This window comes from Rhea pennata, chromosome 3 (genome assembly GCF_028389875.1).
Source record: "Rhea pennata isolate bPtePen1 chromosome 3, bPtePen1.pri, whole genome shotgun sequence".
NCBI classification, from domain to species: domain Eukaryota; kingdom Metazoa; phylum Chordata; class Aves; order Rheiformes; family Rheidae; genus Rhea; species Rhea pennata.
In genome coordinates this window covers 112623224-112637906 of record NC_084665.1, presented here as the reverse complement: position 1 = coordinate 112637906, position 14683 = coordinate 112623224, and the positions used below count along the sequence as shown (strand labels likewise).

Below are 14683 nucleotides of genomic sequence, written 5' to 3'. Positions count from 1 at the left end.
GGCAAACAGAGCAGGCCATATGTGTGCTTCCAGTTAGCTGTGTCATCTCCAGCCACTCTCACCGTTGATGTGGATGAGGACATCTGCATGCTGCATTCTGCCTACCTTGCTGTAGTCGCAGTAACTTGTTCTGCAAGGATGTAAACTAGTAGCTGGAGGGTGGCAATATTTTGAACTACTCCACATGCAGACAAAGTGTGTAAGCTCGTGGAAGCGTACTGTTGAGCGCACTGAGTCAGGAAGTGAGAAAGACAAAGGAAACTTCCTTTCATAGGCTGGCTCCTCGTGGTCTGTCCGTGCATTCATGTGCTGTATTCACAAAGCTGCAGATATTTTTTCCTGTTTTTAAACATCCTTTTGGCATCACAGCTTCTCTATTAAAAATATTTAAATGCCATTAACTTCATAGTAAAATGCATTAAATGTGTTCCTAGATTATCAAGTTATTTATTATTTCAAGAAGAATAAATTGTTAGGGAACTCAAAATCAGAAATGTAATGGAGATCAGCAAATGTTAATACAGTAAATGAAAAAATCCTTAAGCTGAGTTTACAGTAATGTTCATCTCTTGTTAAATATCATTTATATAACAGAAGTTCATGCCAGCTTCCTCCTCTGTACTATGTGTTAACTGCATGATGTTAACTTGATTTAGTATTTTTGCTGTTTTCATTGCATGTTAAATGGATCAAGCCAACATTAAAACATACTTTTTATAACTCTCCTATTGTGCCTTTTTGCAAGCTATCAACTGTTGGTGCTCAAAGTGCTGTCAACTCTCAGAAATTAATATCTGTTTTTGTAAGTTCCTTTGTATTCCGGCTACTCTTAAGAGAGAGCAGATACCTGTGTTTTTTTTCTTTTTTTCACCTCTTATGCAGATTCTTACTACATGTTGAAGTTCTTGCTTATTTACCAGTAATTTGAGGTGTCATCCTCTCCAATACTTTAACGTAGTTCAGTATTATAGTGATCTCTTTATCAATTGCTTATCAGCCAAGAAAAATGAAAAATTCATTCAAATTTAAAAGATCTACATCTACTTAATATATATTTATATACTTGTTTATTCAGAAATAGATTCATATAATCCCTAAGCTCAGTGGAGCTTTTGCTTTGTGGTTTGTGGGTTTTTCTGTTTTTATTTGGCCTTTATTGTGTCTATGAGAAAGCTGTTCTTGAACTCCTTTCCTCTGATTAGGAATCTAGCTTTCAAGCTAATTATATGCGCTTCTAATTTATGCACATTTGTTCTTGCTCTGGCACTGCCTTTTAACTTGGTACCCTTTTCCCTTCCCAGTGTTAACCATATTTGATATTTTTATCCAGGAACACTCAGCTTTTGTTCATCAAAGCTAAAAGGGAGGGGGAAAAAAAAAAAGCTTCGCTCTTTTCCTTGCAAAACTAACTGTCTATTCCCTGATCACAATAGAAGTTCCTACACCAAAATTCTTAATTACTTAGTGAATTTTTTTTTACTCTGACTGCCATGTACATAGTACTATGTATGTGTTTGAAAACATCCCGCGGCTTATGCTCTTTTAATTCATTCAGATAACAGTTTCTTTTGGCAAAGTGTGTTTGAGTTGTTCTGCAATAACATGTTTCATTTTTTTTTAAATTGATATTGAAAGCTCTAAAGAGTGAATGAATCTTTAAATTAAACTTTTAAATTGCCTGTCCCTATTTAAAGAAGAAAACCTGAATGTGAAATCTGGTGGGTTACCTCTTTAAGCTTTGGAGAAGAACCTTGTATCAATAACCTAGTCAGCTAAGCCATACTAAATAAATGGGCTGATATAGGTAATTCAACTATACATTTTTTTTTTCCTGGTGTCAGGTGAGGCCTATTCAAAACTGAAGTGCTATTAACAAACCTCAGGCTGCAATTTAACAACCTATTTAGGCCAAGCAAAGTATAAACTTATGCTGAATATGCCAGCCCTGGGTATAGGCTCTGGGTCTTTTGCTTATTGTGGTAGTATTAACATGCATTCAATTGCATGATGATCTGATTCAGATTGTTTGATACAGCTGAAAAGCAGCTTTTTTCAAAAAAAAAAAAATATATATATATATAATAACCTTCCCCCCCCAAAACCCACAAAACACCCCCTTCCCCCCCCCCCCCCCATTAAACAGCTGGTTTTTCAGCTCATTTACTTCCCTAAGCTGGCTCCCTAGAAGGAAAAGGGCCAAACTTTGCAGCCGTGGTGAGGGGAGAAGGCAGGCCGGCTTTTTTGCGTTGCAGCCTATGTTTAGATCGTCTTTCAGGAATTACATGTAAACCAGTTGCCCACAAACATGAAACTGCACCTTCAGGTTGTTCTAGGGGCCTGAGAGTGTCTCCATCGTTGTTCGCTAAGGACATTCATGTACCTGATACTGATCCCTGTAAGTGGCCTCAGCGTACTTCACTGGGGCGCTGGGATTTACAGTTGTGCAGTGAGACAGTATTAAAAATGAAACAAAAACCCCCACAATGTACTGTGAAGACAGGCATGCTGTTCCTGGATGTTGTTATGCTTGTCCTATACTTAAGTGTTACTGCCAAAAAAAGGTTGTAGAAATGCATCATTTAAATGCTTTATATATATGTGTGTGTGGTGTGTGTGCATGTATGTGTGTGTGTGTATATATATATATATATACACACATGCACACATATGTATATATATACATATAAAAACCTCCTGCTATGGTATCTTTTCTACAACTTCAAGCTGAAAACTACAAGGAGGGTTTTTTTTGTTTTTTAGCTTTTAAAACATACAGCTTAAAAGGGAGCCCTGTATAAGTTCATTATTGATTTTTTTTCTAATGTTATTGAAATATGTAAAAACTGCAAAATAGTGGCCTCTAGAAAAAGTTCACTTTAAGCAGTGATAATACTTAGTATTTTGAGACTTTGTAGAGATCTTCAGGTGAAAAACACTTAAAATATATAACATAAACACAAAATAAGGAGCATGTTAATAGTTACCAGCTTGTAAATGCTTTTTCTCATGATAAATTATGACTTTAAATTGTGGTTTAGCTTTTGAAGTTAAATCCGTGCTACTGTCATTGGAACTTGGTGATGTTTTTCTGATACATGCAAAACTTGGCTACTTTTATGAGGTATTTGCACATCAAAATTAAAGCTTCATTAGAGTTAATAGCTGATTTTCTGAACATTCAGTTCTACTAAAATTCCCTAAGACAACTTGTTAATGCCCGCTCAACTATCCCTGTGCTCTGGTGGAGACAGTGATGGGCTAATAGCTGCTAGAAAAACAGAGAACGCTTTGAGAAAGTTGGTGACCTTCACCTTGAAGTCCTGTGAGAGAGCAAAACATTAAAATGAGAGTCCTTAGAAAGCAAGTAGCAATGAAAAGGACCTACTGAGAGCTATAGCCAGATAGTTGCTTCTTGAATTAGCCAGCTGGTTTAATTAGCTGTTTTCTCTAATCTTCTCTAAAATACTTGGTGAGGCGATCATCGTGAGGCATGCAACATCCAGAGGTGCCACTTACCCTCACCGTTCCTCTCAGGTCACTGCTTTGTAAATTCAAATTGCAATGTTTAAATATTGAGATCACTTGCAGGCAAAACTTGCAAGTTAAATGACTAGTGCTCTTCAACTTCTCCCCTAGCGCGCTGCGTAAGTCACTGAAATAACGCCTGATATCTGCCTGGGGAATATGGATGAGACTAGCTCCTTAAAGCAGCAAATGCCCTGCGTTACTGCTTTGTGCACTTCGTAATGGAGCCTTGGAAATGTTATTTTTCTAAACAGAGTGTACTCTTTAGCGGTGGCCATAACAAAATTGAATTTTTAGGAAATCTAAGAGTCCAGATCCTAGCTGAACAAGTATGTTTTTATGCATATGTGGGCATATTCTTTGGTCCTTTATAGCTTAACTATTTTAGCTGGAAAATAGAACTCCATAAAACTGAAGTTTTTTTTGTTGTAAATTCATAAATTATTTCAGTTGGTTTGGAATTTACATATTTTGAGACTCCAGCAGAAATGACTGATAAATTTTGTTGGCCAGCAGCTGAACACCTGAATTATGCCAAAGATGACTGAAAATGAACTAAAGCTTTGCCATTAATTTTGGAATCGCTGCAGGAATAGAACTCAGCTCAAGTGTCCTGTTCTGGATTATGTAATGAATGTCTTAATGGTTTACTTGTTGAGGTAATTTTACAACAAAATGTGAAACTGGAACTGTGAAGGATGTTTGCAGTATTGAAAGGGTTTTTCAGGGGCTGAGGCTGTAGTTAGATTTGATTTGTTGCATTGACCAGAAGTGGTGCTCAGAGCCTAGTTAAGATGAGACTTTCTTGAGCATCTATAAAATGTTACCAACTGTTTTTAAGTTGGCAGTATATATTACTGAAGAGTTGGCATACATACTTACATTTTATACATATATATGTATATATGTGTGTGTGTGTATATATATAAATGTGTACACACTCCTGTGTATGGAAGGAAAATTATAACTTGCCTTTGTTTCTAGGAGATTAATAAAAATGAAGCTTACACAGTCTCCTGTCTTAAACTTTTCAGATAGCAGTGGCACAGAAACTCTTAGTCTGTGGACTGTCCTTATTATTTCACATGACTATTACAAAAACTTTACCTGTGGAATACAACATTGATGATAACTTCAGAGCTACAGCATCATGGCCTGTAAGGATTTTCTACCTATATGTGTCTCTTATGGCTGCCAGACCCAAATATTATTTTGCATGGACTTTAGGTAAGCAACAAAAAAGCATACGTACTGCTTTTTATTTGAGATGCTGTGGGCGAAGCATGTATTGGAGTGAAGTGACAGTGCCCTCTTGAGGCCTTAGGAAAACATTATTACTTCTAAGTAGTGTTAGATATTGTCAAAGTACAGCTGTTTGGGGAGGGAGGGGGTGTCTTTGTTTTCTGTTTTTTTCCCCAAAAACAATAAAATTTATAAAACTAAGCACAATGTTGTAAGTGTTGCAAATGAGATCAGGGTCTACTGATCAAATCTCAGTGAAATATGGAAGGTGGTGTTTTAGTGAGCAGTGACTTTTTTCCCATTTTAAAATTGTACTGAAGCTAGTCTGATATACCATCTCTGATCTTGATAATTAGATTCCAGCCTATCTAAAAAGCCATTCCAAGCCTCCCTCTGTGGTTAATTATCAGTAAGTTGCTTGATGATATTCAAGCATAAAGGAGAAGTGAATATTTTGATATGCAGATTTATCATAATGTTGTTAATAGCATTTGGCATTTGCAGTAGTATTCCAGAGTTGATGGGGTGATACTTCATTTTTACTCTTGCTAAATATTTTAATTGACAGAAAGAATGCTGTAATCACTCGTTTAAGACACCAAATAGATCATATAGTTTATACAATGTTTTACCTTCCACTTCATGCTACTAGGACACCGCCCCCTCCCCCCACATACACACAGCAAAATGCTGTATTTATGTAAGTTAGCATCTTGGAAATGCCTCACAAAACAGACCTCATCAGTTTTCTTCTTCCTCTGCAGTTTTATGTGTCTATTTCATAATTCTTTTGATTGAGAAGCTGTGGGAAACAACGCAATAAAGGGCCTTAGTGTATTAGAGCAGCATGACTCATTTACAGCTGCTAGTTTCATTCCCGGTCAATGAATGAAATGCTTTCAGCTTCTCGGAGTATAGTGATCCTGGGGCATATTACAGAAAGAAATGATTTTGAATATTGTGCTCTTATGTACCAGTGTCGTCATCTGTCAAGAGTAGGAGTCAACTTAAAAACAAAACAACAACAACAAAAAAACCTAGTCTTTTTCTTGTAATTATTCAGATGGATTTCTGCTTATACATGGTTATAGATTTTTTCTTTTTTTTTTTTGGCAAAGTACTGAGGAACATAAAACTGCATCACCTCTCTACTTTATTTAGTTGCTAAGTACCTTGTTTTGGCCTTACTCCTCCTGTACTGCTTTATGTTAACTGAAAGGGTGTGAGTAGGATGTGCAGTGGCCTTAGTTTTTACTGACTGTTAGGCTTTTGAGTTATACTTCCCCCCCCCCCCCCCCACTTTAAAAGAAATATATTAATAAAATGAATTGCTAACTGAATATTTACTAAAATGATAATAAAATGAATACTTATTCTAGCTGTGTTCTCTGTACTCCTTAGCAAGAACACAGTTTTTGATGTCTTCGGCTGTTTCTTTTTGAACGTAAGATCGTCTAATGTCTCTTGCTCTTTCCCATACAGTCTAAATTACAATAGCTGACTTTTTCTCCAAGGGGAAAATATTGTTTCTTTCAACTATGTGAGCTCTGATATGCATTGTGAATGCATCGGACTCGGGAGCATGTGGCTCACAAGTCTTGTGCCACCAGTGGAAGTTTGGCAATTTGTTTTAGAAGTATGCAGTGCTTACTAAATTACTCTTCTCCTCCGTTAGGTTTTTACTGATCTGTGTGTGGTGCTGTAAATGTGCACCTGTCTGAAGGTGAATCATGCAATATTACTTTTATGCTTTAAACATCACCATAGTTATTTAATGAATATCTAAAAGCGTGCATCTGAGTGTTGAGCTGCCGAAATGATTGCAACCTATATATAGTTAACCACTTCATAGCCTTTGTGCATGTTACTGAGTTTTTCTGGTTTTCTGTCAAATTGCTCAAGCAGGCCTATCAGAAGCACAGCATGAAATAAAAATATGTAGGCTGTATGAGAAAGAAGATACTTGCACTGTGAAACAGTGTTATTTTTCATTCTTTTGTATAAGATTTTTTTTTAAGATGAAAACTATTATGTTACTTGGATTGTTTCCTGTTAAAGTGTCTAATACAGTGATCCTTGGTATTTTAGAAAATAAGTACGCAGCCTTCAAAATGTGATAAATACCGTGAATAAACTGTGTATTATGTGATGAGAGCAATATGTATAATACAGGCAGTTTATAATTCATTTGTTTCTTTGTTTCATTGCAGCAGATGCAATTAATAATGCCGCAGGGTTTGGTTTTAGAGGTTATGATAAAAATGGAGTTACACGTTGGGATCTAGTATCAAATCTGAGAATCCAACAAATTGAGGTTTGTTCATGGTTGTTTCAAATAAAATGAATGCTTGTGGAGGGACTTAATTGTAATTTCATTAACTGTTCCTATACATTTTGTTTCTCAAAATAGTGAATATGTCATTAATCAGAAATGATATATTCATACTCTTGGGAAAAGATGGAAAATGATGTGTTTTGGATATATTGTACCTGTTGGTTGAATTCCAAAATCTTTTGTGCTTATAAATGGTTGAGTAAATTCTTGGCTTCCTTATTCAATTCATCACAAAGTAATCTTTTTATTAGTCATATTACAGAGTTCTGAAATATCTTACAACATTTTACAATCGTGGAAATAATTTGTTTTCATTTTGCAGTTTTCCACAAGTTTCAAGATGTTTCTTGATAACTGGAATATTCAAACAGCTCTTTGGCTTAAAAGGTATTTATTTCCTAAAGGAAAACTTTTCTGCACTGAAGTTTTAGATAAATACGTCTTTGAAGATAATTTAACATTTAAAGCTAAAATCCACGAAACGGTGTGGTTGTGTAGCCAGTTGCACAAGACATTCTTGAGTAGTACTTTAAAGCTCCTGAATCTAGCGTTTATCTTTCAGCACAAACAATCAGGTAATAATAGAAACTGTTTGTCTTTACCATTGATCAGAGGCAACCTACAAGTATTAATTTAAGGAGTCCTTTTCATCTCTCCTCCCTTTAGTCTTCAGCTTCCCAAGAAGCGCATCTTGCTGAAAGCACTGTGCAAAAAGTATATCTTTGGCTGCCAGCCTGGGAAGCTCTGACTTTCTTTAGCCACACAGTAATACAGGATCTTGGCTGAGGTCTGCGAGGCAGCTTTGTGCGCTCCTTCTGTAACGGCTGTGCTGCAGATGTCAAACCTACAATGTGCTACCAAAACAATTTACAAACTGCTCAGCGCATCCCTCAGATGCATTTTTCTCCTTGTCCAGGGAACAGATAGAGTGCCCAGTGAAGTAAATCATTCTGCTTTTACCACTTCACTCTGGTAACTAGAAGGTTAAAAAATGTTCTTGAGAGTGGTAGACACAGATGTTGTTTCTCTTCTCTCAGTCCCTTCATAAGTGGTCTTTTACCAGTAGCTGGGAGTTTGATTTAAGTCCCATCTTGGAATGGTTCAGAGGATTTTGTCTCTTATCTTAGGATGGCGGGGAACAGGATGTTACAAACTTCTTTACAGTTTGTGCTCTGTTTCTGAAATGTTTTTTCTAACCTATGGAGGAAAAAGAAATTGAATTTTGTGATTAATCAAGTTGGCTCAATAGACAATGAAATCTGTTGCTAGGAGAGTCAGTAAGGAAGAATTATATGCTCACAGGTATTGAAATGTATCACTAGTAAAGCCAAAGCAGTTATTTAAAAATGTATTTTTAGTTTAGAATGAGAGAAGTTTATCAGCGTTGAAACAGTAAAAAGATCAAGTTTCAACAAATTTTCAAATCTCCTAAATTAATCATTTTAGACTTTTAGTGGGGAATGAAGTGACATTTATGTTGAACTGAAAGAAAAAATGCAAATCAATTGCTGGTGTGGTGACTCTAAAAGATGTTAGGAGAAGTTAGCATCTTTTAATGAGTGTTTTTAAAAATAGTCAGAAAACAATCAATCTTTTGAGGATAATCTATATGGATCTTGATTCTGCCACAGTGCAAGGGAGATGAGTAGTTCTTAAAAGTTTCACTGTGAAAGATTACTTTTCATTATTATATATGAAGTTCATGAATAGCAGTGCTGAGTGTGTGTTAGCTAGCACTTGATGAGTGGGTATGTTACAGCAGTTCAAATAGCATAAGCTCATGTTTTACTTTAAACGGCCACTTTTAATACCTCTCTTGTGTACTATTTGCGGAATTACCTAAAATCTTAGCTATTTCTCATATGAAATACAGAAATGAGGCATACAAAGCATTATTTCTGTTTTTTCTGATAATCTTTGAAAAGGAACTATAAAAATTATAAGATTTACACAAAACCTGATCAGACATAGAAAACTAGAGCTAGTAACAGCTCGTAAGGCATTAACTGAGCCACAGATCATAAAGCAATTTAATAAATATTTAATATAGATCATAAAATATAGCACTTCGAAGGTATTACCATAATAAGTTAAAATAGATATTATGTATATCACTGTGATAACATTTTTGATTGAGAAGCTGTTCTGTTTCCCCCCTCAGCCTGTTTGTTCTTTTTTTCCAACTGAGACACTTAATTCCATTTGTCTATGGTCATATCTGCAAAACCTCTGTCGTTCTTGTTGCTCTCTTCTGGCTTCTTTCCAGATTTCTTATCTTCTTACAGTGGATGTAGTATAGTTCTCCTAAGATCTCCAAGTTCTCTTCCTGGCTTGTTGCAGTCTGGGTAGATCATTTGAATGGATTAATTACTTTCTTTTTCTTTAGATAATATGCTTGCTAATACTTCACAATATTGCGTCTGTCTTTTTTGCCCAGCAGTCTATTGTTGATTCCTGTTCAGCTGATACTCATTTTTTTGTCTTGTTGATTCACATTCATGCTCAAATATACCTTTCCAGTAATACTACATACTTACTGTTTTGTATCTTCCATTTGAGGTTACTTCCTAGGTGTCCTAGGCTTGGGGCTTTAATCCATCTTGTTTATTTTGGAGCATCACTCAGTTTGTTAAAATTGCTTTGAATTCTAGTACTATATGTGCTAAGAAAAAAAAAAAATCCCAATCTCTCACTCCCCTTCTACGGCTCCCCTAAAAAAAGAGAAGAGGGAAGGGAGGAAAGGAGTGGGAGGAAGTGTACTTTGAAGTCTATCATCCAGCCTAGTAATGGAAGTATAGGACCAAACCAAGGACAGTCCTTTGCTGAACAACTGATGTGTCTTCCCACTCCTAGAGCAAGTCATGGGTAAGCTATATTTGGATAGGGTTTCTCAGCCTGTTGTGATGACCATGTTTCCTTGGTTTGCTTTTAGGGGTGTCAAGGAAATGTTTCAACCATCATTGACAAATTCATGAAGGGGTTTTTAAGTTTACTTTTAATTCTTCAGCTGTTTTTTTCTCTCCTACTATATATCTTGTTCTCTAACTTGGGTTGGTATGGCTGAAATTTGCTTAGTTTAGTTAGTTTTGTTAGTTCCTGCATGCTTTGCAGGGAGAAAACAAATAACAGCTGAACTAGTATACTGATTTATTAATGATACATAGTTCATTGATTGCATGTTAATTATAAATTCAGGTTTAATATCAGTACTGCAACAGATAACATCTTTTTAAATGGCTAGTATTGTGGTTTAATCAACCAAATTTTGAACATCCTTCTATAATTAAACCTGAGAAGTTTTAATAGCGCATGCATGTAAAATGCACACATGTGCACACTCTTGCATGTACTTCTCCCCTTCATTCCCCTCCTACATAGAGAGAGGAGACATGGGTTACACGAAGGTAGGCCCTTCTGGAAGTGGGGTCCCCTACCTGTAGACACCTCCTGTGGAGATGTGTGTCCAGCTTTGTAGGGAACCTGCTGATTAACATGCCAGTTGGGAGCCCATATGTGAACTCACACTTTCTGTGATGTGGCTCCCGATGCAGTGCATCCTGCATGGACAGCCTGCTGGCAGGCTGCAGACTGCTTGCCGTGTCCACCCAGAAGAATACTCTGTCTCGGCCTAGGCAGAGGTCGTGTCATGATGCTAGTGCTGTGACTTGTAGCAATGTCAAACCAGGTTTTGACTAATGTTGCCACCCTAAGGTCTCTCGCTGGCTTCTTAACAAATTTTCATTTTTCTTTTATACTTCTTTTCAGGCAAATGCGTTCTTTGTTTCAAAAGTCTCCTTGAAATTTCCTTGTTACTATTTAATTTGACTGATGGTTGTCTTCCTCTTGAATATGATCTGGTTCGTGTCCTGTGCACGTGCACACACCACTTTTTCACTCTCTTTAGGCCCATGTCCTTATCTTAGAGTTTGTTGTTAGCCAGGCTCTTTGGCAAGGCAGCAGCAGAGCTATGCAGGTACCCCACATCGAAGAACTCTTAAAATAAAACTTACCAGGCCTTCTTGACTGGAATAGAACCAATTTAGTAGAATACTGTTTACTTTTGTTCTTTTCCTAATCAGATCCTGTCCTTTTACCCTCTGCTGTTTAACATTTACCATATCAATTGGTCTCAACAATCTTTGGCATATATGAAAGTTGTAGTAAAGTAGATATTCAGTATTTCAGCTCTCTGTTTCATTAACTTGTCTTCCTCTTTGAATTATGAACCTGCATTCTCCTCTGTCTTTCTGTTACTTGCTATGTGTTTATAAAACATTTTGTGTATTAATGTCTATGGCCTCTTAGTTAGAAGTCATTTTGTGTATTAGCTGTAGTCATGTTTGTGCATGCTCTTGCTGTTTATTTTTACTTCACTTTCATGTTCATCTGTTTCCATATTTTCTACTGCTTTTTGGTTTTCAGATCATTAAAGAACTCTTGATGAAGCCATATCAGGACCTTACCATGCTTCCTTATCATTCTTCCACATCATGATGGTTTGTCATTGTCATTTAATGTTGTCTTGTAGAAAACTACCACCTTTCCTGAACTCCTTTTTCCCTTCTTCCTTCTAGAATTCCTTTCTCTAGGACCTTGCCTGCTAATTTGGAGTCTCAATTTTTAAACAGCAGAATTCAGCGTTTTCCTGATTTGATACGCTTGTATCCCTGTAGTCATTAACTATCATTGCGTTGTCGTCATGCTCACCCAGTTGCCCTACACAGGCACATTTTAAACAGTGGTCTCTCTATTACTCAGAATTGAAGGCAGTTGTTACTTTTTCCCTTCTCCTGTAGGTTGCTTTCATTTTATGAAATAAATACCTGACTCATTGCAAGAGTTTGCTGGATAGTCTGCCTTCCAGTGTAGCTTTTCAAAGACATTCTTGGATGGCTCAAGATCCTTTTAGAGACAACACCTATCTTTGGATGTTTCTGTATCACTTCATTATAAATAAATATCACAAATGATGGTACTGAGCATGGGTTAGCACTGAAGGTTAAATCTGAAGTTGGGAATAACTTTTTTTTGAGGCACAATGTAATGGTGGTATTTAATACATAGTTTACTATAATTGCATTGAAAATGGTATGTTAGAGATACCAGCTGCTAGAAATGTAAATATATAAATGATGTTGTTAATCTTCTATCTGCCATGTTAATTTATATTGAATTGTCTTTGACTTGCTAGAGTCTGCTATGAGCGAGCCACCTTCAGCCCAACAATCCAAACCTTCATTCTTTCTGCCATCTGGCACGGGGTATACCCAGGATATTATTTAACATTTTTAACAGGAATACTAATGACACTAGCAGCACGGGCTGTAAGTACCAAACAAGTATCTTAAATAAGTAGATTTTTTATGAAATTTGATCACAGTCTGTTTTATAGTTGACACACAAACAGTCTCTGATATAGTTGTTTATTTTTTTAGTTATGAAAGAATAATTAATGATAAGGAGGAGTTGATCAGTAGAAACAAGCAAGATTGTATACAGACTTGCTTGTGTTTTATCTCTTATGGAAGCTCTTCCTCTCTATTAACTGATCAGGTGATATGCCATGCTGAACAGGGTAAAGTCATCTAAGATTGTTTCAAAAAAGGATTATCACTGATGATCAGGAGCTTAAAATTTGAGGATCAGTGCTGTATGTTTATAGAATCCCTCCACTGTTCCTAGTTGCTGTCCGGTACTGTTCTAAAGATCCTAACTAAAATATGTTCCATCTCAACCAGTAGATAAACATCTCTAGTGCAGTTATTGCCCAAAATTGGCTAAGGAGCGATGTCGTAATATTAGCAAAATGTTGCAGCTGCTATTCAGAAGCAAGCTGGCTGAGTACATTTGTCAAAGCTCTTATAATACTGCTTGAGAAAGACGAGTAAGAGCAGAGGCAGGTTTCTCAAGGGGAAAGAGGACCAAAAAAACCTAGATGGCTGGGAGCACAACCAGGAGAATGAGAAACGGAGCAGATTGCTCTGTTGCTAAAATAGGTAGGAAGGGAAAGATGGTACTGCAAATATTTTAATTTTTTACTAACAGTAATAAGACATGCTCCTCTTCCTTTACAAAGATTTAGGTGTTACCCTTGTTTGATAGCATTGACTCCTTTTTTTTTGATAGGCATAGTTCCCTCCTTCTAGACTCTATCACAGTTGACTGTTCACATTTATTGGCCAGGAGACTGATGCAAGGAGGCTTCACAAGTAAAAGTTGCGTTCTCTCAGCAGTGCGAGTCCTGTGAATTGCACTCGGCCCTGCATTTTGTCTTGGGCTTTGCTAGTAAGCTGCATTATATTCAGATTTCATATCTATCGATTAATAAGATGTTAAATAAAAAGCTATTTAGTTTTTGTATGAACAGGTACTTAATATTAACTGAAAGTATGTCAAGAGGTATTTTACCATGTTTATAGTTTAACGCTCTTAGCCTTTTCTAAGCCTGTAAAGTTCAGTAACACTTCTCATTCCTCTCATGTTACACCTAAGCATGTACTCAACTATTTTATTCCCTTTGATCATTACACATTTCATAATCAGGTCTTTACTTGGAACAGTTATGGATTTATTTTAAATGTAATCCTGCAAGTCCTAAATTACTAGATTTCTACACAGGAAATTCTGTAAAAGTTCACCCTAGTTTTACAGAACTCAGCGGCTCGGACATTGGTGTATGTGCCCATAGGAGAAAAATGGGGGAAGATGACAGATGGAAGGATGTTTTATATAGCTAAATGCTTTAACTTAATTAGCTTAACTGAAAAAAGGCTCAGAGGAGGAATATGAGTAAGAAGGGCTAAAGAAAAGGGTAATACTCTACAATGTATCAAAACAAAAACAAAAAAACAAAAACAGAAAATCAGCATGAGCTAGCCTTGTGTATGTTTTTCTGGGGATCAACCACAGGAGTGGTTGGTGGAGCTACTTTCTGTAGAGAACAGTAGTTAATCCCCCTCTCCTTCCCCCCCCCCCCCCCCCCCCCGCCTCAATCTTAATCTTGACTTTGCCAGATTCTGTAGAGCCATAGGTGGTCAAGACAGCATAGGAGCTGTTGAAAAAGACGAGGCTTTAGAGGAAAGACTAAATTAATTCATAGCAGTGTCACCAACCTCCTTGATTATATTTAAGACGCTTCTTTGGTGAAGTCATATTAGAGGTTCTGTTTCAAATGATTTATTTATTGGAGGTCACAGAACAAATTAAGAAAGTACAGTGACAGATCTTTTAAGACCAGATTGATACTCATCTGAGAGTTGTAAAGGAACTCAAGGGTGAAATAACTAAACTGTTTACTTTGATGTGCAGCTTTTCAGAGAAGACTACCTCAAAAGACAACCTCAATGTGAGGTGATTGGAAAGTGGCTTATGTGATACCAAGCTATAAAAAGGGTCGATTAACATGTTTTGGCTCATTAGTGAGTTCCTCTTTAGATTCCTCCAATTATGTTGATTAGATCTCCATTGACTATGTTGAGACTTCATGTAGGCATCAGGAGAGCAAACTAAAAATATATAAAACTAGATATTTCAACTTGCAGGTTCCAATGGGCTAATTCTTCGCCGTAATAACTTCTTCAT

General features: G+C 36.6%; 1 protein-coding gene across 1 annotated transcript in view; it reads left to right on the top strand.

Moving 5' to 3' along the window:
* MBOAT2 (membrane bound O-acyltransferase domain containing 2) overlaps positions 1-14683 on the top strand; it is a 50694-nt gene that overhangs the window by 31036 nt on the left and 4975 nt on the right. The window contains exons 6-9 of the mRNA XM_062573012.1: positions 4560-4752; positions 6978-7081; positions 7425-7489; positions 12294-12426. Of these exons, the coding sequence (XP_062428996.1) occupies positions 4560-4752; positions 6978-7081; positions 7425-7489; positions 12294-12426 (495 nt within the window). The remainder of the gene's footprint in view (positions 1-4559; positions 4753-6977; positions 7082-7424; positions 7490-12293; positions 12427-14683) is intronic.